This window comes from Sciurus carolinensis, chromosome 2 (assembly GCF_902686445.1).
Source record: "Sciurus carolinensis chromosome 2, mSciCar1.2, whole genome shotgun sequence".
Lineage (NCBI taxonomy): Eukaryota > Metazoa > Chordata > Mammalia > Rodentia > Sciuridae > Sciurus > Sciurus carolinensis.
In genome coordinates this window covers 101,933,057-101,956,367 of record NC_062214.1, presented here as the reverse complement: position 1 = coordinate 101,956,367, position 23,311 = coordinate 101,933,057, and the positions used below count along the sequence as shown (strand labels likewise).

Here is a 23,311-nt window from a genome sequence, read left to right as displayed (position 1 = left end):
TAGGTTGATTCCATATCTTGACTATTGTGAGTAGTGCTGCAATAGATCTGGGAGTACTTATTTCCTTTGCTTTGGATATATACCCAGTAGTGGGACAGAGATTTTTGGATACTTCAAGGTACAGGTAACAAAAGCAAAAATAGACAACAGGATTACATCAACCAAAAACTTCTGCACAGCAAAGGAAACAGTAAGACAACCTCCAGAATGGGAGAAAATATTTGCAAACTATTCCTCTGACAAGGGATTAATGTCCAGAATATAAGAAACTAAAACAGCCAAAAACTTTAAAAACAGACAACTTTAAAAGTAGATAAAAGAGGGGTTGGGGTTCTGGCTCAGTGGTAGAACACTTGCCTAGCAGGTGTGACGTACTGGGTTCAGTCCTCAGCACCACATAAACGTAAGTGAATAAAATAAAGGTCTATCAACATCTAAGAAAATATTTTTTAAAAAAATAGACAAATGATGTGAATAGACATTTCTCAAAAGAAGACATACACATTGCCTCAACTGTGGACTAAACTATTTTCATTGCTGTTTTTAATTATTATCTTTTTAGTTGGGTGGTGAAAGTATGACTTAATTAAGTTTTTCTTTAAGTGCTACAAAAATTTCTGCACTTTGGGATGAGGTGTTCACTCCCTCATTCTTTAGAAACCCTAATGGTTATTTGTTTTTGCATAATAAGGCTTTTGCAGATATGCTGAAAGTAAACAAGACCCTGAAAAGTCTAAACGTAGAATCCAATTTTATCACTGGAACTGGGATCCTGGCCCTGGTGGAGGCACTGAGAGAAAATGACACCTTGACAGAGATCAAGATCGACAACCAGGTAAGGCAGGGCCAGCAAAGCTAACTCACAGGTGTAAGGTGAGAGGGTAGAGGAGAAGTGAGTTCAAAGATGAGTTTTGTGTGGGACTCAGTTGTTGTTCTGGCTTTCCTATAAGTTTTATCAGCTTTAGGCCCATGAAGGGCATGTGGCAGTGTTACTAATTAAACATTGCGAAGTTGGCAGCCTGAGACACAGAGAGCTGGTACTCTCCTGCCCTGGCTAGTGGCAGGGGTGTTGGCAGCTTCTTTGTTCAGCCATCTCATGTTCATTTTTTCTTTTTTCTTTTTATTTTTTTATTTTTTTATTTTTTTATTTTTTGTTTTTTAACCAAGGAGTGAACCCAGGGATACTTAACCACTGAGCCACATTCCCAGCCCTTTTTATTTTTTATTTGGAGAAAGGGTCTCACTAAGTTACTTAGGGTGTCCCTAAATTTCTGAGGCTGGCTTTGAACTCCTCCCACCTCAGGCTCCAAGTCACTGGGATTTCAGGCAGGTGCCACCCCACCTGACTCATCTTCACTTTTTAGGGTGAATCTCAGCCCAGTGCTGTCCCAGCATTGCTTTTGCCTCTCAATGGGACTGTGGCTGGAAGGAGAAAGCAGGGTGACCCTGCTCAGGCCTCTTGTCCTTGGCTGGAGGCTGCCGAAGCTGAAAGAGCAGACCTGAGCTTAGGAAGTCTGGTACTGGTGTTAGAGTCTATTTAAAGGAATCAGGGTTCCAAAAGATGGTCTGGCTAAAGTAGCAGCCTCACCTATAGCATGATCACAATCTCAGCTCTGCCATGTGATTTCTCAGGGTCCCAAAATCAGCCAGAGCAAACTGCTTTTCTCTGGAGCCACCACTGCCTGGACCTTGGAGACCTTTTTTTCTGGGCATCAGCCTATAGGCCTTTGAAGTTGGCTCTGCTGGCTCAGCTTACTCCTGCCTGAGAGTAGCAACCATCATGCTCTCAGGCATGATGCTGTGCCCTGGTCCTTTGACCACAGGGAAGTGTCTGGGATTCAGTGAATCTGAGTAATCACCCAGGACTATGGCCTAAGCCTGGAGACCCCATCAGTTCCCATGGAAGCTTTATTCTCTGTCTTTGCTAACCAGGAGAAGCAAGCTGTTTCAGTACAGACCCTCTGACCCTGGACTCCTCCTTGGAGTCTTGGCTTGTTGCCAGAGGATCAGGGAAACCCCACCAAGAGACAGGGGCTTCATGGTTCCTACCCTCCCAGAAGGGATGTCCCACAAAAACCACTCTCCCAAATGCAGAGGTGTGGCTAGGAGCACCCTAGGAATGTGTCACACATGGCCCCACATGCCCAAAGGAAGGTCAGTGCTGTGTTCTCATGTGTGTCCACCTGCTGGTAAATTTAAAAAGACGCATTTGGAATTGGGAGACTAGGGAAACAGAAATGTGGAGTGAAAAGAAGTGATAACTCAGGAATATTTGTGGAATAGACTCTTATCAGGAAGAAACAGGCTCTTCAGAAGTATTTCCACAGGATGTAAGACAGAGGTGAATACCTTGTTCCAAAGTATATTTAACTTTCTGTGCTGATTTAGGGCACCAAGAAACTCCATATCTGAAATAATGTCATATTCTATTTCTAGTTCCTGGCACAATACTACCTAGTTAAAGTTGCTACATAAAACACAATTTGACTTTCAGATACATAATGTATAATTTCTAGTAAAAGGATGATCCAGGAAATATTTGAGACATCTTTATAATAAAATGTTATTCATTATCTGAAAAATCAAATTTAGCCATTATATTCTGTTATTTGCTAAATCTGGCAATACTGCCCCTAGTGAATCCTGAAAATTTGTAGGATTTTTCTAATGCTTAAGAAGACCCATGGGCTGGAGTTATGGCTCAGTGGTAGAGTGCTTTCCTGGCATGTGTGAGGCACTGGTTCAATTCTCAGCATCACATATAAATAAAAAAATAAAGGTCCATCAACAACTAAAAACATAAATATAATTTTTTAAAGAAGAAGAAGAAGACTCTAAAACTAGTCTGGTAACCCACAACTGTAATCTTAGCTGCTTCGGAGCCTGAGGAAGGAGGATTACGAATCGGAGGCCAACTAGGCAATTTTGGAAGTCCCTGCCTCAAAATAAAATATTAAAAAGGAGTAGGGATTATAACTCAGTGATAGAGTACTTGCCTAGCATGTGAGAGGTCCCAGGTTCAGTCCATAGTACCTTAGAAGATAGAGGTGGCGGGAGAAGAAGACCTTGAATATGAATTCTGAACTTTCTCTCTTAATTCCCTCTAACTCATCCTCATCACCTCTCCCCAGCCATCCAGGAATGGGTTTGTGCAATTCTTAAGCTTTAGTCCTCCATTATGCTTCTGAAATATTTCCTCTTTCTCCCTCCTCTTCCCCTTCTCTCCCTTCCTATCTGCCTCTCTTTTCCCTGAGTATTAGGGATTGAACCCAGTAGCACTTTACCACTGAGCTTCCCCCAGCCCTTTTTATTTTGAGACAGAATCTGGCTAAATTGTTAAGGCTGGCCTTGAACTTGCAATCCTCCTGCCTCAGCCTCCTGAGTAACTGGGATTATAGGTGTGTGTCACTAATGAATGGCTGAAATGGCTTCTTTTTATATGTTTGTGACAAGTAGGAGGATTAAGATTTCCTAGAGGAACCAGGAAAATTATTTGCTTTATTAGAAGAATAACGAAATTTAGAGTCCAAACTTGTCTTACATCCACATTTTATTCATTGACTCAGACTCATAGAAGTAACCTCAGTTTCCTCCTTTGTATTGTGAATTATTTGAAATAAAATCATTTCTAAGTTTCCTAAGGAGGACCAGCAGCTGAGAGCAATTTAGCATCATAGCAAAAGGCAGCTGCACAAAAATGAGGCCTGCTGAGAACCCTCCTCCGAGGCAGGCTGCTGTGGCTAGGCTCCAGGTACGCGCATAATGATCTAATCATGTGCCCCAAACAAACAGTGGTGCATAATAAAGAAACAGTGGGTAACTACTAAATATATGTGAAATATTTTTTAAAAAGTACTTAAAAAAATGTATGCACAAACTGTGAGTTTTTTCTTTGTATTTAGTGATAAACTATGAAAAGGAAAAAATCCAAGTTTTAAGAAATTTTGATGCCCATTTTTTTGTAATGTAACATGAAAGACTTCAAATTAAGTAGCTGGGTAAAGTGGTGCATGCCTGTAGTCCCAGGGAGGCAGATATCAGTCCTTAATAGAATCTACTCTTCTAATCCACTGTGTGTCATGAGCTGAAGTTTCTCATGAAACTTAGAGGTTGGTATCTCTCTCTTGTTTGTTTTGGTTTGGTACCATACTGGGGATTGAACCCAGGAAGGATAGAAAGTTTGGACTGGTCTTGGCAACTTGGTGAGACCCTGCCTCAAAATTAAAAAAAAAAATAAATAAAGAGTTGGCGTTATAGCTCAGTGGTGGAACAACCCTAGGTTCACTCCCCAGTGGGCCCCCCCCCCCCCAAAAAAATTTTTTTTTGTCTGGACACAAAAGTTCTCCCATTAACTTTTCTCCTTCATCTAATCCACACTTACATCTCCCAAATTTAAGAGATATTTATTTTTAATATATTATAATGGCAAAGCAATAGAATAGATTCCAGAAACAAACCTGAGTACACCTTAAATTTTTTGCAGTCATGTGTCAGTATTTCAAATCAAGGAAGAATGAAATAAAAGATGGTAGCTCCACTTGGAACAAAATAAAGTTGGGTCTCTTCAGTCTTATGTCAAAATTCTTTTAGAATGAAATGAAGAGTTAAATGTTAAAGTATATGAAATCACAAAGCAAATGGAAGAAATTAGGAAGAATAGAGAGAACATGACAAAATCTGGAGGCTGATAAATTCAATCATGTGAAAATAGAAAAAAGGTTTTATAGTAACCAAAAAGAAAATCAAAAGAAACTAAGTGTTATGGTGTCCCCAAAAAGCTCACATGTGAGACAATGCAGGAAGGTTTGGAGGAGAAATGTTGTGTTATGGCCTTAACCTAATTGGTGAATTAATTCTGATGGGATTAGCTGAGTGGTGACTGGAGGCAGTGGGGGTATGGCTGGAGGGAGTGATTCACTGGGGGCGTTGCTGTGGGGTATATATTTGTATCTGGGGGAGTAGAGCCTCTCTCGGCTTCCTGATCATGTGATGTGATCTGCTTCCCTCTTCCACACTCTTCCTCCATAATGTTCTGCCTTGCCTCAAGCTCCAGGAATGGAGCTGGCCTTCTGTGAACTAAGACTTCTGACACTGTGAGCCCTAAAATAAACTTTTCCTCCCTTAAAATTGTTCTGGTCAGATCCTTTAGTTACAGCGGTGAAAAAGCTTACTGAAACACCAAGCAAATTGTTTTCAGTACATTTGACAAAGGGCTAATTTCCTAATATATGAGAAACATGTGCCACTTTAAAAAAAAAATAGGAATTATAAGTTGGCAGCAAACTGGGCAAGTGACATAGATGGATAGTTCTCAAAAAAAGAGAGAAATACAAATGCATAAAAAAATGATTGTTCTAATTCATAATTTGAGAAATGCAAATTAAAGCAACTAGATCAATGCAAGTGAGCTGGGTGTGGTGGCACACACCTATATAATCCCAGTGATGTTAGTAGCTGGGGAGACTGAGGCAGAAGGATCCCAAGTTCAAAGCCAGCCTCAGCAATTTAATGAGGCCCTAAGCAACTTAGCAAGACCCTGTCTGAAAACAAAAAGGTGTGAAGATGTAGTTCAGTGGTAAAGTGCCCCTGGGTTCAAGTTCCCATGACAAAAAAGAAAAAAAAAAAAAAAGCAAGTTTAATATGTTAAATATAATTTTTCACCAAATGGGTCTACAGATTTTAAAAAATGGATAATTTGGCTAGGATAGGAAAACCAGTAATTTTCATGTACTGTTGACAGAAGTAAAAAGTGATATAACCTTTGAGGATAAGTCAGTAATATATCAAAATTTGAAACCTGCTTACCCTGGGATCCAGCTATAACTTGCCCTTCAGATATAGTCACATAAATGTCCCAAGGCATACCATGTGTGCAAGGGAAGTTCACAGCAGCATTTCTTTAACAGTGGGAATGGGAAGCAAGCTGACAGTCCAATGGGACCTGGCTAACTCATTGACCCATCACTGCAGTGGAATGCTGTGCAACTCTTTATAAGGATGAGGTGAATGTTATTTACCAACATGAAAAAATTAATGTTGAATGGAAAATAAACTCATTTCAGAACCCTATACAACTGTAATTGATTTATGTGAAAAAAGCATGAATGTACCTGTGTGTGGATATATGAACGCACAGAAAGTGTTTAGAAGACTACATATGGGGAAAGGGGAAGTTAGGGGAAAGTGACTTTTTTATACTTTTTGTTTGCTTTTTCTAAACAAGCCTGTACCTTTTATTTTTTCAAAGTTTAATGATTATGTTGTGAAAAACTAATAGCCGGGCATGGTGGCGCATGCCTGTAATCCCAGTGGCTCAGGAGGCTGAGGCAGGAGGATCGCAAGTTCAACAAGTTCAAAGCCAGCCTCAGCAACTTAGTGAGACCCTGAGCAACTCAGTGAGACCCTGTCTCTAAATAAAATACAAAATAGGGCTGGAGATGTGGCTCAGTGGTTGAATGCGCCTGAGTTCAATTGCCAGTACCCAACACATACACACACACACACACACACACAATGTTCCTTAAATTTAATTTTTAATTTCTATATTCACATGCTCCAATTAAAAAAAAAAAACACTTTTCCATTATTCTGTCTCAACTTATAAAATAAACAAAAACCCCCTCTTCCCACCAACTTAAACTTGGTGATTTTTCTATAGCCCAGTAATTTCAGTGTTTGATAACTCCTCTGATCCTGCACATGGTTCAAACCATAGTAAAGCCCCTTTGGGATCTCCAACTAAAACTTCTGAGAGAATGGCAGATCGATTGATGATCTTTAATGATTTTTGGGTATGGATCCTAGAATAGGATTAAAAAACTGTAAGACAATTTCACTTCTAAAGAAAGGAAGAAGAAAACACTGGCCAGGTATAATCCCAGCTACTCAAGAGCCTGAGGCAGAAGGATCACAAAGTCAAGGCCCGCCTGCTCAACTTAGCAAGACTGTATCAAAATAAAACAAAAAAGGGTTGTACCTTGGTGGTATAGTGTTTGCCTAGCATGCGTAGGCCTTTGCAACAACAAAAAATATGTTTAAATTCTTTTGATACTGGGATGACTTGGAAGTCCCAAATATTAGTTTTGCTTTTACTGTACCTCTTGAATCACCTGTTTCTTCATGAATGGTTGCTTAGTTTTTTTCAGCTTAGGACACTAGCAGATTCAGCTGTCTGTCTGAATTTTGCTTCTAGACAAGGAGCAGTGCTCAATTGACTATATGGGAAGACACATCTGCAATGACTCTGTCCATTTTGAACTTGAGACTTTTGCTTTTTAGCATTTTTGTCCAAATAGCCACTTAGCTTTTCTGTGCATTAATGGTTTCCTTTTCCTTTTTGGTCATCCCATTTGTGTGCATGCGTTTATGTACCGGCAACCAGAGGCAGCAGTTGGGAACAGCTGTAGAGATGGAAATTGCCCAGATGCTGGAGGAAAATTCAAGGATCCTCAAGTTTGGATACCAGTTCACCAAGCAAGGGCCACGGACAAGAGTGGCAGCTGCCATCACAAAGAATAATGACCTGGGTAATGCAGCCATGATATGCACTGGTGATAGTAGGAAGAGCCTGATGAACATTCACTTTTCCACTTCCAGTGCCCCCTCTCACAGACACCATCCCATTGGCCTTGGTGCCACTTAGTTCTTCACCGAAGGCACATAATTACATGGTCACAGACGTCCTTATGGCCCTTGGAGTGTTAAAGTGTCAACATAGCATTCTTTCAAAAAGAGCTGTTTGTTCTTTTTTCTAAACTGCCTTTGATTCTTGCTTCATTTCCTTTGTTTCTTTGCTTCTCCTTTACTTTCTTCTTTTTACTTTATTTTTTCCTTTTTCCTTTACTTGTCACATGTGGATTGTGCTGTGTTATCTGTGTCAAAAAATGGATACAGGGACATGGAAGTTCTATGTATGATTGACTTCTCACTACTTATGATTGTTATTTCTTCACATATTTATATATAATACAGGTATGTCTGATATTTTGGCACTTTATATGTGAAATAAACTAATGTAGGTACATCATGGAGGTTAAACTCAGAAGTAGTTTTTTTAGTTAGCTCTTTAATTTTGTTGAGGATACATAGCGTTTTTTTCTGTTAGGAAGAGGTGAGGCATTTCCTGGTTAAATACAGCACAGAAGCAAGTTGCAGTGTGGTGCACGCCTGTAATCCCAGTGGCTCAGGAGGCTGAGGCAAGAGGATCGCAAGTTCAAAGTCAGCCTCAGCAACTTAGTGAGGCCCTAAACAACTCAGTGAGATCCTGTCTCTAAATAAAAGATTTTAAAAAAAGAAAAAAAAGGACTAGGAATGTGGCTGAGTGGTTAAGTGCCTCTGGGTTCAAACCCCAGTACCAAAAAACCTCCCAAAAAAACAAAACCCACAAAACCAAAAACCAGCACCAAAGAATGGAACAGATTGGGAAGGTTTGATATGGGGACTTCCCAGCCACCTGGAGCAACATGGCAAAAGCACATCTAGGAGCAGATGGTTCCCTTGGCCAGCAGTGAGTCAGCTGATAACAAGTTTCAGTCCCCAGTTTGAGATTTAGGAACAGTATGCAAGACCTTGGACAGAGGAACTGGGCAAGGTATTCCTCCAGATATAGTCTTTCTGGTCCAGAGAGGATTTAGACTGTGGGGAAGATAGAAGCCAACAGTTAGAATAGGAAGGGTCAAGTAAAACTTAGTGTTCAGTTGCCTGTCCAGGCTTAGTCAAGACCCTGCAACCCAGCCAAGGTGTAGGACATCGAGAGGCAGGTCACGTATAGGGCCATGCTTACCTGTGGAGTGCACAGGGTGAGACTAACAGGCAGTCCAGCAAGGAGCTTTGGAAAAGAGTAGAGGAAGCACTCCAAAGGTGCCTAGGAACACACATTGGGTCCACATCTGAACAAAACAGTAACCACAGAAAACGGCAAAACGAGGTGTTAAGTAAATGGAGAGGTGATCCTGAACCCAAGAGTAGTAACTGTGGGCAACAGCTTATTCTAATTCCCTACAGGCTGGGTTACTTAAAGTGGAGAATTAAAGCAGGACCTCAACCTAGACACCATTTTGCAAAATCCAGGAAGCTCTTGCTGGTGACTAGAAGAACCTGATGATGCGGCAGTGACAGAGGAAGAAGATTGCCTAGAAACCAGGAAGTCTGGGCAACTTCTTTGATCCCAAGTACCAGTTTAAGGGAAGATTAATCTCTGTATTTGCTTACTGTCTGGATCATATCTTTTTTAAAAGTTGATACTTAGGAGTTTTTATTTAGATGAGGTTTAGAAATGGAATTTCTGTTTGCAGAAGCCTGGTCTTCAAGCCACAGTCATAATTCATGGACTGTGATTTTGTTAACCTAGGGAGTTTGTTAAAGCCAGTCAGTGACTGAGTTGTACAGAAGTTGAAAAGATGTATCTAGGATAAATGACCATGAAAATATTTAGAAGTACATTATTTCACAGGTCTCTTCTGGACTTTGTATATCCCACAGAGATGAGAAAATTCTAATACTCAAGTTCCCAACTATCAGACATATCTTTATTTAAATGTAAATTTCTCCAATCTAGATTATTTTATCATTTCCATTTATTGCCATGGTCAATTAAATGTTGACGTTTCAGATAATTTGTATCCTCAGGTATGTGATATTGCTGTTTTGTGAGATTAATTATGTTTGTCTGGAATTTAAGAACTATTCCTTCCTTCAATTTGTCTTGTTAAGCTTTTCTCTCCTTCTTACCTAGTTCGTAAGAAGAGAGTCGAAGGAGACCGAAGGTAAACTTCCACTAGAAGAAGAGAACTTTCACGACACAGCCATCTAAAAACTGACATAAACTCTTCTCCTTCCCCGTGGGACCATTTTATCCAAGGTTGTTCATTTCCGTTAACCATACAACCAGTAATTTGTTATTCTTTTTTAGTCCTACTTATTTATCTGGGATTCTTACATATGTGTAATTGTTTCACTTGCTCATGGGCACCTTTAGCAACTAGCATAAATGAACTGATAGAGATCTTAGAGACTGAGAATATTGAAAATGATTTTAACCATTTTCATGTTGGGTTGTCTTGTTTTCTTACATGAACTTTTTTTAATCACTGAAAGGAATTTAGTATATAATACATGTTTGTAATTGTGATTATGATAGAGGCCTATCTCTGTTTACATGCATAGCTTTGAGTTAGGCTAAATATATCAGAAGTGTTCTGCTTACCACATGAAAAATTAGTATTGCCAATTTCTCAGTGGGTGAGGAAATGTGACCAGTTTAGCACAAATTCTCCCTTAGTTCCAGAAAAATCACTAAATGCACATGCCCAAATGATTGCAGATCATCTTCATACAAAAAGACAGCATTATGATACTTCACCATAGCATCAGTAAAGAATTATAAACTGATTATTAGCCCACAAATATAGCTTTAAATCAGACTCACAGGTAGTGAAATGAATTAGCACACCTACCTTTACTGACTACTCAGTATAAATTGAATCTTTAACATGACTTTAATGGATAATTTCAAAGGTGTTACAAAGTTCTCCAGACATGATAGGAACATTTTGAATTTTAGTTAGAATTTCAAAACAGTACATTCCTAAATATAACAATAATAATCTTAATCAGTTGTCTGACATACAAGATTGTGTGACATACAAGAATACATTAGTTTGACAGATTTTAAAAGGGTTTATTGCTTTACCTGTAGTATAACAAGATTGCTGGGTAAAATGTGAGCCATTCAGGTTAATTATACAGATTTTTGTCCACATGACATGATCCATCTGACATTTGCAAACATCTGGAAGAAATATGAATGCTCATTTATCCAGAGTTTTGTCATCTCAAAGACAAAACCTGTGAAAATACAGCTGAGATGACTGCATCGTAGTATTAATCTTAATGTAACAGTGCAATAGTGTGATGTAAAGGTAAGGAAACAGGTGACAGGTTCTTGGCCTAGTGCAGTTAACCTGTTGTGGATAACTCTTGGAACCTGAGACTGTGCCTGGCAACACCATGACAGACCTAAGGAGATTCGCTCTTGCTTTTTGTCTTCTCCCCTCCCTTCCTTTCATACCTCCCCCCAGCACTCATTTTCTCCATATTTCTGAACCTTATAAAGGTGACACCTAGAGCTGAAGAGAGTGCTAATCCTGGCAGAAGGTGGACTTGATCCAAAATGTTTAATAACAGGTTTAATAATCCTTAATAACTAAGGGTTCCTGGGTTACTTTGTAGCAGCAAAACAAGTTAATGGGAAAACTACTACTATAATATTTAGCTTATAAAGCACATGGAATCTCTTTAGGTTATCCCTTATAAAATTGGACATTTACTTGTTTTATAAGTGCCCACATTTATTTCTCTCAATTCTTTTAAAGCATCTCATTTTCTTGAGAATTTTTTTACATTTTTGAGGGCACAATAAGCAGAACATTTTGACCTTTTTGGAACCCCCAAAATCCTTTAGCTTACTACTACATCTCCTTATCAATCTAATAAAAAAACATAGTAACTACTATTTGATAGTTTTCAGTTAGATTTTTCCTTCTGTCTCAGGCATTTAGATGTAGTGTATTGGAGCCAACTTGTATGGGCTTGCCGATTGCTAAATTTTCAAGAATTTTGCATAAAAATTGTTCAGCACAGCCTTTGTGTGTGTGTGTGTGTGTGTGTGTGCGCTGGGGATCAAACTCAGGACCTCCACATGCTAGGCAAGCACTCCACCATGGAGCTACATTCCCAGATTAGTAGAGCCATTATTAAAAATTAAATGGCATATACTTAAAATGAAATAAATTTATGTTAAAGATAAAAATAATAAATACTTAAGAATACTACATTTTATTATTTTCTATGCTCTTGAGATTATTTACATCTGTTAATTATATTGTGAACTGCCTAATGAACACTATTACGTGACTTCCCAACTCCATCACCATTAACTTTTTATAGCTTGAGATTGGCCATGGTGGGAGTAATTACACCTTGGAAACTAGTGTTATGTTACAAATTGGGACTTTTTCTCCTCTAGATTGCTGGCCAATAAACAGTCATCAGCATACCAGTGGGTTGAAATATATATGATTTTCACATATACTCTTGGTTACCTTGTTGCCAAAAGGAAAAATATTTCCTTTACCTATCTTTCCTCTTATCTCTGAATTGGTTACAGATCTATTTAAGTGCTGAGTTCCTAACATGCCTCAAGTAAGCCTTTTTCCTTTTATTCTCTTTCTTGCCTTCACCTCTAAGAAATCTTGGACCCTGTGGAGTGTTCCTGAAGCCCCACATTGTGAGCCATGGGTTAAAGCAGTTGTTGACAAATCCCAGCAAAAGCAAGAAAAAAAGTCAGAATTGGAGCATGGCTTTTCTTTTGTACTAACAGTTGTTGATAGTATTAAAGTAAGATAATAGGACATTATCAAAACCACAGCACTCTTTTTAGCTTAAAACTGTTAGGTCACATCATAGAGTCTATGGGATAAAATATTTGTTACTAATCATAGTGTCTTATTGTTTCCTGTATTTTAAAGTAGCTTTAAATTGACATTTCGACAAGTATTTACATATTGATGATAACTATTACAAGAGAAACATACATTATGGGGAAACTTTCAAGTGATTTAATTAGCCTAAGACTTCATCTCCCATTTGCCCAAAGTGTATAAGTGGAAGCTCTTTCATGATAGTGGGCACAATTAATCCCTTACTGTCCATCACAATGGAACATAGTGTATATAAAATATTTTTATATATATATGTGTTTTGCTAGATATTATGTTGAGATATTTGGTAATATCTGGACAACTGATTTTACGAAGATTATGTGTCCCCCAGGCCCACCTCCATGCCCATTTTAGAGTTGTGCAGGTTCACACAAATGTAAAGTCATTCCTCTGAACTTGTGGGTTCATATCACAGAGACCCCTCTCACAGCATATGTAGAAGATGATTTTTAGAACATAGACTTTTGCAGTCTAGAAATCATATGATTAGTCCAGCACTACATCTCCCCATCTGCCTGAAGTGTACAATGCAGACTCTTCCATCATCAGCATCATTGAATCCCTTGCTTCCATCTATGGAGGGCATAATGTAAATATATACGTGTGTGTGTGTGTGTGTTATTGTCAGATATCTAACTAGGTATTTGGCTACATCTGGACAACTGATTGAAGGGAGATGCTCTCTCCCCAGCTCCACTTCCCCTACCCTTTGTAGAGTTGCTGCAGGCCCCGGTTAAGTGTGAAATTACTTCCTGGAGCTTGTAGTTTATGCCACCAACCATCACAATTCACAACTGTGTGGAGGATGACTCTTAGGAAATACATATTAGAAGCCTAAAATCTTTTCATTGTTCCAGCACCAAATCTTCCCATCTGCCTAAAATGTATAGCATTTCATCCTCATCAACATGATCAAGTCCCTTCCTTCCATCTTTGTAGGGCACATTGTATATAGATCTTGTGTACATAACGATCACCAATTACTGCATTGAGGTATTTAGCTTCATCTGTTTGAAGAGAGGCACTCTCTCCCAGCCTTGTTTCCCTGGCCCCTCTCAGGGTTGTGGACCCTGAGCCTAGAGGGGCATGTGCAGCTCGCCCATCTTATGGCACACAGTTCATCTTCCAATAAAAGCCCATCTCCATTTAAAAACTCAGAAATCATCCCAGTGCCTGTACTCCTCAAACCAATTTCCCTGAAGGAAGACTGGCACACCAGATCAAAAGAACAGCTACTTCTTTTCCACATGGAAACGTGGCCCCTGGTAGGGCACCAGCATTAGGGAAGCCACTGTCCTCCAAATAACTGCCATGAGAACTTGTTTTGATGCTCAAAACTTAAAACCAGTGTGAAGCATCAGCATGCTTTCAAATTAAGATAGTCCTTTGGAATTTATAAAAGCATTTGCAAGTATTTCCTTTTTCATGGATATGATGTGCTCAGCCTTCTCCTAGATACTGTGAAGGAGACAGAGGAAACAAGAATCCTGGACTGAGCCAGGTGTGGTGGCACACACCTGTAATCCCAGCCATTCGGGAGGCTAAGGCAGGAGGATGACAAGTTTGAGACCAGCCTCAGCAACTTGTCTCAAAATAATAAATAAAAGGACTGGGAATGTAGCTCAGTGGTAGAGTGCCCCGGGTTCTTTTGGAACCCAGTACGGGGGCAGAGGTGGGGTAAATTCTTGATTGACACAATTTTTTATTTGTTATATAGTTTGGAGAGTAGATAGGAATGCTTTTCTACAAAGTAGAAACCATCTTTAGTTCAAGGTTTAACATCAGCAGAAATGGGGGAGTTGGCAGAAAGTTGTGAATGCTGGCTTCTGTGGTATGTTAACTGGACCCAGAAGAACTGTTTCTAGAGTCAGGTTTTAAGTCATGATCCTGAAACTTCCTTCTGCTTTTCCCTTAATTGGTGCAGTAATCACCATTTTCATTTTAATGCACAGATAATTAAGGAAATATCCTAGCTCTGCTTTCTACTGGTAAAGTCTCTTTACCTCCCCTGCTGTTCCTCATTCCAAATAGCCCTGCTCTTCACTTCATCCTCAGAGCTAAAAGACTGACACACTCAAAGCAAAGGTGTGGGAGCGCTTGCAAGCATCAACTGAGCTCACTGGAGGCAAATCACATGATCATCCTCCTGGAACTAACTGGCCAGAGAAAAGTGCCCAGAACCTCCAAGATATGTTCACTGTTTTCTTGCTCCCCGATTCTAGATCTGATTGTATTTTACTTTGTGGTTCAGGAGTTCAGAAAAGTGGAGGTGCTGGCTGAGAGGCGGAAGCAGGATGAGAGTTAAAGATTTAAATCTGTTTAGTGGCTGCACTGAGCTCTGCTCAGCTTACCTCTTTCCCATATGCCTGTAACAGCAATAATGGAACAATCAGCAGATGCATAGAGGAACAGTAGGAAGTTTTAAATGTGTAACTTGACTCTGGTACTGTGCTAATGACAGTATGTATATCAGAAGTTGTGCCTGTTTGGTATACTTGAGAGACAGTAATGGAGAAGGCTGAAGACATCGGTAGAAAATATCAGCTAGCCAGGTTTTTCTCTGACATCTTCCATGGTAGTTATTCTGAGTACATTGGCTCAGCTGGTTGGTATGGTGAAAGGGCACCATATTAATAGATTTCAAGACTGAATCCTAATCCTATCACCAACACTTAGCAGGTATATGATCATGGGCAATTCATTCAATTGCCTGCCAATTATAGATTATATAGGGGGAAGAGCACTGGATTTGGAGTCAAGAAACCTAGCCACTTGGCTCCAAACTTTCTTAGCCGGGAGACTTTGGGCAAGCCACTCGGTTTCTCAAGCCTAAGTCTCGTCAGCTATAAAATGGGAATAATATCTTCACTAACTACCTCACAGAATTGTGGTGAGAATATAATCAGATAATTAGATGAAAACACTATAAAACTGGAAAGTGCTATACAGAAGTGGGAGATCGTTTTTATTATCAATTCAGTAATGTCCACTGTTTCTTGAATCTGTTCTATTCTGACCGACATCTTCCACATCTTTTGGAGTAGAGGAAATTGAAGCATGGGTGTGATATAGGGGACTAGAACTATTTTACTCTGAACACAGAGATGAGAGAGATGGTCAGTAGTGGTGGTGGATGTTAATATATGGGTAATGTATGTGATGGGGCATTTTCCCGGGTCATTTTGACACTACCTTGGAAAATGGTCACAATATTTGCAGAGAGCCCAAGACTGGACACAAGGGGGAAGCAAACAAGTGACTAAGAATTGAGGGAAGAGCCTGGGGCACTACTACCTTCCTGTCACTACTGAGGACAGGGGAGGCTAAGACTTAAAAGGTGTCACTAGAGGCCTGGAGAGAAGATTGTCCCTAGGGCTCCAAGAATTTTCATGTTGAAAGTGCCACCTGTTAATGAGATCAGCTCTCTGGGGCAGCAGCTACTTATCACCAGCAACCTTAGCCCTGGTCAGTATTATTTCTGCTAATGAGCACTTGCAGGCCGGGACTGTGTCTCATCAATCTTTGTATCTTTAGTATCATCTGTAAGGTGCCTTGTACATAGTGGGTGCTTAATACATGTTGCTTGAAATTGTCCTCCAGCCCCACAAGAGTTATGCTACATTTGCTACCATGTGATATTTGTGGAAAATAGCACTTTGGATGTCAGCTGTATGTGACTTTGGGCAAGACTCTCCATCTATCTTGTCTTCATTTCTTCTGTAAAATGAAGTGAGTGAACTAGATGCTCTCAAGGGTCCCTTCCAGCTCTCGAACTTTACAACCCCATGATTCTAAATCACTTCCTTAGAGTCTGCACGTGGGTGGATACTGCCTTCACTGCAGCTGTTTCTCTCCAGAAGACTTTGTGCAAGGAACAGATATGAGCATTCTGCAGACAATTATTTGTTCCTCTTCTGCAATTTTTATTGTCTTCAGAATAGTTCTTGGCAAACTCATTTTGGAAAGAAAATTTTACTGCTGGGGATGTAGCTTGGTGGTAGAGTGCTTGCTTACCCCATGCAGGTTTAATCCCCAGTACTGCAAAAGAAAAGAAAAAAACTTTTTCAAAGGCAAGAAAACCAGAAAGGATATTTTAAAATATACATTTTTTCTCCACAGAATCAGTGGGAAAGTAGAGGAGGAAATGCAAAGAAGAAACACAGTAAACACTGCATGTTTTTTGTAGGCTTTGATTTAAAATTTGTGTTTGTTTTTCTGAGCACACACTGACTGGGTAACAGAGAGAAGCCAATAAAAAATGCACTGTGCAGAGAAACTGGCCCAGGATTTAAAATTTCTATGAATAATCTTAATGTGGATAGATAGGAATTGGCCACATGGTGAAATGGATAGAAAATGTGTTATTTCAGGGTAATTTTATTTTATTACCAAATGTTGCCAGTGACAATCTTTAGTTAAGAAATTATTCTGACTTAAAATTCTTATCTCTGTCACTTTCTTTTTAAGGAAAAAAGTCTCTATATCCATGGAAAATAATTTTATATTTTAATTAAGCCTTTATCTTGTTTCATTTTCCCCAGACAATGGTAAGCATTTTTCATTGCATTTAAAAATGTAAAATATTTGCATGCCACTAATCTATAATATTTACCTGATCAGATGCCTGTATTGTGTGACCTTAAGTGTATTGTTGTATGTATTGTTTTGAAGAGAACAAAGGAAATAATACTTTTGTAAAGTGTTTAAATTCATATTGGCAACAGTTATTTGGCTAAGCAGTTATTGAAAAATCCATATGGTTTCATTTTTCTTTTGAAACTTTATGATCAAGATAGACAATTGGTCATGTTCATTAAAGAAATAAGACTGATTTGCATTTTAAATGTGAAATTGAACATCACATGGAAAATAAATGTGAAATAAAGCAAAATGTATGAAGTGTAAAATACTTTTGTCCTGATAATTAGGACCCCAGTTGGTCCAAATAGGTGCAATTTTTGGCCCTTTGGAATTACCAGCCAGACTCATGCTAAGATAAATGTAAACTGTTTTAATTAACCAACATCTTCCAGCTTTCAAAGATGTAATGTATTCATTTGTGTCTGGAATGATAGTTCTAAATGCAAATGTAAAGAACATTGGGAAATAATAAACTTAACTTTAAAAGTGACAGTAAGGAGTGGTTTTATCTGGCAAAGTGTCTCTTTAAAATAAGTGATTGGCATTGTGCTCTTACATTAGATGAGCACATTTACAAAAAGAACTGTAAAGTGCTTTAATTTGAAGAAGATGAAGAAGTAGACAGCCACAAGCAGCTAGAGAGAGAAATGGGAATTTGTTATCAAAACAAAACTGCTTGCATTTGTGTCGGGGTCCTCTCTGCCACATCCAGAGTGGAGGAGAAAAAGGTTGACTGCTGGAGTAGGATGTTGGCGGTTTTTCTATATTACCCAAAAAACTCATCTACTCAATAAACACATGAGAACCAATACTCTTTTTATGAGAGAGGGGGTGTGACGGTCTGGCCATACTAGCTCTGGCCTCTATACAACCACGGAGTTGCCCAGCTCTTCTTTATTTATAATATACAGGTAAAAGGGGGCAAGGACAGGGAGGAACTTCTTCTGTGATGGACAGGATACGGTGGATTTAGGGGAGCCATCCGCTTAGGGGAAAATTCCAGAAGGAAACAGGGAACCATTCCCACACATAGCCACGCACTTCCCTGGCAATTTCTGGAAGCCAGGCCTCTGTGTCACATGGCCCAACCTAGTCTGATTCTGCTAAATAAGGATGGCTTCCCACACATTTGGTTAAACAGTTAAAATTTGTTAGAATAAGTAAGAGCAGGAATACAGAGATGTGTGTGTATGTGTGTGTTTAACCTCTCCTGGGAATTTGTAACCCTGAATACTAAAATAATAAAGTTATGTAGTTAAGGCTTGACCTGGAAAAAACAGGAAACACTGCACTTCCTGCCTTTCTCCTGAACTCTGTCCTGACTTTCAGAAACACTAGGCAAGTGCTCTACCACTGAACTACCTACCTATGTTCCCATTTTTTGATCCCTGAATTTCACCATTTAGGCTAAGGAATGGGGTCTGAGAAGTAGAGGACTTGGTTCTAATTTCTATATTTGCTGTTTTATACCTTCTCTTGGACAAGGAAATGTTTTTCTATATTCTGTTTAAATGATTCTCCTTTTCTGTCTATGACATTGTAATGAATAGAGATTCCAAGTATGCACTTGGGGGTTACACTTGCATAGTTCAAATCTCACTTCTATTAGTTACTTTGAATTTATACAAATTATCTAGCCTCAGTGTCTTGGTCTATAAAATAGAAACAATTATAGTACTACATCACAGTAGTACTATTGTGAGGAGGATTTACGTGTAAAACACCAAAGTGCCTGGGCAGAAGGTGCTTATGTATTACTATCCTAAATTCTAGCCTAAATAAATAATAGCAACCCAATTCTCAATTTTATGCTGACAATGTTGAGAATTTAAACAGGATCAAATGAATCCTATTCATTTTATTTCCACTGCCCATCCCCTTCTGGCAGACAGGACCTCCCTCATTACTCGAGAAGGAAATACAAACAAGATATAGCTGACTCAGGAGTCGCTCCTGACCCACCCTTTCATTTAATTCAGCTCCTCCTTACCTCCTTGATGTTTGAACTTGTTTGTGCTTGCTCTGCTCTCTGGGTACCCTCTTTTGGATTTGGCAATCTGTCCTCTGAAGTAATTATTTTACTTTCAGTTCAGATTTGACTCTACTATGGGCTGTTTCTCACTTTGATAGCTCAGCGTTTTTCTTTCTTTTTTTTTTTTTTTTTCTTTCTCTTTTTTTTTTTTGCGGGGTGGGGGGATGTTGGTACCAGGTATTGAACTCGGGACACTGAACCACTGAGCAACATAACCAGCACTATTTTGTATTTTATTTAGAGACAGGACCTCACTGAGTTGCTTATCATCTCGCCGTTGCTGAGGCTGGTTTTGAACTCATGATCCTCCTGCCTCAGCCTCCTGAACTGCTAGGATTACAGGCGTCTGCCACTGCACCTGGCTTCAGCCTTTTTCTATGGCTGTAAGAAGTGGTGCCCTTCCTTCTCCACCCTGGCTACCAATCCATTGTCCAGTCCTACCAGTCAGTTTCCAAGAAACTGAGGAAGCAGGAAGACCTGCCCACCTTCAAACCTTGATTCTTGCAACCAAATCAGAAAGATTTTAGACATGTCGCTTAGAATAACAGGAATGAGTTTATTGAAAGGATGGGAAAGGGAAAGGGCACACTCTCAAGGGAGAGAGTGGGTCCTCTCAGAGAGAAAAGTGACAACATACTTCTGCAGCTCTCCAGTTTTATTGGGGATCCCAGAAAAGCTTTCAGAGAGTCCTGCCCAGGTTCTTCTCTTGACTTTTAACTGACAGCAGGGTGACATCAGACTTTCAACTCCCCATTGCCAACTCTAGGTCACCTTGGCCCATGCTGACCAGTTCTAATTGGATTTTTTTTTTTTTTTGGTACTGGCAATTCAACTCAGGGGCTTCATCACTGAACCACATACCCAGCCTTTTTAAATATTTTATTTAGAGGCAGGGTCTGACTGAGTTCCTTAGGGCCTCACTAAATTACTGAGGCTGGTCTCTAACTTGAGATCCTCCTGCCTCATCCTCCCAAGCTGCTGGGATTACAGGTATGCGCCACCATGCCTGGCTATGATCGGATTTTAAAAAAATATTTTTTTAGTTGTCGGTAGACCTTTATTTTAGTTATTTATATGCAGTGCTGAGAATCAACCCAGTGCCTCACACATGCTAGGAAAGTGCTTTACCACTGATCTACAACTCCAGCCCTTCTGATTGGATTCTTAACCATACATTCTTACAGATTTTATGGTTAGGAGGAACTATCCTATGTCCCGAGTTTCAGGATCAGGTCACAAAAGTCTCCTAGGTTCTTCCTAGGAGATAATCAACATTATCTCAGGCCTGCATTTCTCCTGCAGTTAGCAGGTAGTTTGCTGTCCACTTAGGCCAGGCAGGGCTGCAAGTGAATTGCTTCTTAGAAAAGAAAGCATGTGGGGGTCAGCACAGTGGGCCTGTTTTGTAGAATTATTCTCTTAATCTTGTGTGCCCCACCATCTCATCTGTCTGTTCCCTAACACCAGGACCTCAGAAGGATCCAGATATATGTGAGATTGAATGAGGCTAGGCTAGGTGATAGATGATGTCAGAAAATGACACAGGAGTTGACACAAAAGAGTTGGGGGGGAGGGGATTCTACAGATTGTAGACTACTGGATTTATTCTGAGAAAAATTTCAAAATAGTATATTAACCACTTTAGTGATTTGTAAGCATATGGGAGTGAAGCAGAGATCTCTAAGAGCTAGCATGGGTTCATTTAGAATAAATGACAGGAAATCTTGAGAGTAAAGTAAAAAGAACACACTGTTTTTGGATTTCATCAAAAAACATTTGGCAGTCTTACAACACCCTTGAGAAGTAATGGCTCTGGGACAGTGTGACTAAGTTAAATGACTAGCCTAAATGGTCTGGTTTATTTATTTATTTTTATTGTGAGTAAATACTGATGAACATGATAACTTCAACTAGAAGGGCTTAGTAGCCACCACCGGACTCTTTCCTGGACTTTGTCTTCATTAGCAGTGTATCATCTATTTGTATGTGATGCTGTAGAATACCAATGAACACTGGGAGGAACAAGGGATACTTTTGACAGGTTCCAGAATATTAGAACAAACTAAAAACATTTGACATATGATAATACCCTCTACTGTCATGTATATCTAAAAAGAACATTTTTTTAAAAAAGTCATAGTAACTGTCTTCTAGGTTTTTTTTTGTTTGTTTCTTTGTTTTTTTTGTTTTTCTCTTTTCAGTGCTAGGGATTGAACCCAGGGCTACCACTGAGTTATAACCCATTCCCATCATTTTCTACTTTTAATCCAAAGAAACCATGGTAATACATGCCTATAATCCCAGTGACTTGGGAGGCTGAGGCAAGAGGATCATTTGAAACCAACCTCAGCCACTTAGCAAGGCCCTAAACAATTTAATGATATCCTGTCTCAAAATAAGAAATAAAAAGAGCTCAATGGTATAGCACCCCTGGGTTCAATGCCCAGTACCAACAAAGAAAGGACCCCCTAAAACACATCTCCCCTGCAAAACTCCAAAACTCAACTGCAATATTAATATCCCTTAATTTCATCTGAGTGGATAAAGACTTTGGTACTTTAACTGACTAAAAGCTTAATGTAAATAAGTAGAATGTGTCTGTCTAAAAGTTATCTTTTTTAATTTCCAGTGCTAGGGATTGAACTCAGGGGTGCTGAGTTACACTGAGTTACCACTGAGCTACATCCCCAGCCCTTTTTCCATTTTATTATGAGACAGGGTCTCACTAAGTTGCTGAGGCTGCCCTTAAACTTGTGATCCTCTTGCTCAGCCTCCCAGATTGCTGGGATTATAGGCATGCACCACCATGCCTGGCTGTCTCTATCTTAAGTGACATTAGACAGAGTCTTGATATTTGGCCAAAACTCTGCTACTTGTCCTTGACTTTGACCCTCAGCTTTGGAATGCCTACTTCCATCATCCTTCAACTTTGGTATGATTAGTGTTTATATATTCGCAAGTGTATTTTTACATATTATCAGTCGACAGTGTCACTGGAACAAAATATATCATTTAGACTTATGTTAGTGTTCATTTTCAGATACAAGCACATATGCTAGATATAACCTGAGTAAAGACTATCTAAATTATTTGTTGAAGTTCTAGTATACATGTATATTAATTATTAGATGAGCTAAGTGCTATAATAATTGATTATAAAAGGTTTTATATTCAAAATCAATTAAAAACAATTATTATTAAGAACTTTCTTTTTTTTTAATATTTTTGTAGTTATCAATGTACCCTTTATTTTATTTATTTGTACATAGTGCTGAGAATCGAACTCAGTGCCTCACACTTGCTAGGCAAGTGCTCTACCACTGAGCCACAACCCCAGCCCCAAGAACTTTCAGTTGGGTTGGGGGAATAGCTCAGTAACAGAACACACACTTAGTATGCACAAAACCCTGAAATTCATCCCCAACCAACATCAGAAAGAAAAAGAAATTTCTTCATTAGATAAATAAGTAGGGAAATAAGCTCATCATTACTACAAATGTAAAGAGGGCTATATTAGCTAGATAACTCAGGAAAAGCAGTGTATCCTTTTGAACCAATAAATGTTTATAAAAATGTAAGTTATACAAGGAAGGATAAGAGGTCACATCATATTATAATACTGGTCTTTCTGGAATTGTCTGGTTTATCGAGTATTTACCACTTAAAAACCTGAACTTAATTCTTGTTTAAGTCCATTTAGAACATGAGTCATGTTTATCTATTCTCCTTGGCTCAAATTAGGCTCTTTATAGCAACTCTAGGGAAGTCTAACAACAGGTGGTTCTAGGAAATTATTTTTTCTATACAAAATGTTAAATTTTTTAGCACTAATATTTTAATGATATTAAAATAAAGATTAATTTTTTTGGAAAACATTTTAGGTTTATTTGTGTCTCCTAGAAGTTCATTCTTTGATAGTGATATTTGTTATCAATGTTGGCTTCAGCTGGGGTAGTTTTGATTCTCAGCCCTTTGGCATTTGGCTGAAGGGTGTATTAAGTACATCTCTAGAAAAGGCATAATGGGGTGTAAAATGTGCCAAAAGGCAAAATTAATTCCAACTGATGTCTTAGGGAAGTTTGAATAAGAAATAAGCATTTGAGTCCGACAGTGAAACACAAAGAGATATTTAACAGGCAGA

General features: G+C 39.1%; 1 protein-coding gene across 3 annotated transcripts in view; it reads left to right on the top strand.

Annotated features, from left to right (window-relative positions):
- The window catches only part of Tmod2 (tropomodulin 2), a 52,709-nt gene extending 35,076 nt beyond the window's left edge, over window positions 1-17,633 (top strand). For all 3 annotated transcript variants that reach the window (XM_047541116.1, XM_047541117.1, XM_047541118.1), the window contains 3 exons: window positions 692-835; window positions 7,382-7,526; window positions 9,734-17,633. In XM_047541116.1, coding sequence (XP_047397072.1) covers window positions 692-835; window positions 7,382-7,526; window positions 9,734-9,768 — 324 coding nt within the window. In that variant the 3' untranslated portion in view covers window positions 9,769-17,633. The remainder of the gene's footprint in view (window positions 1-691; window positions 836-7,381; window positions 7,527-9,733) is intronic.
- The last annotated feature ends 5,678 nt before the right edge of the window (window positions 17,634-23,311 follow it).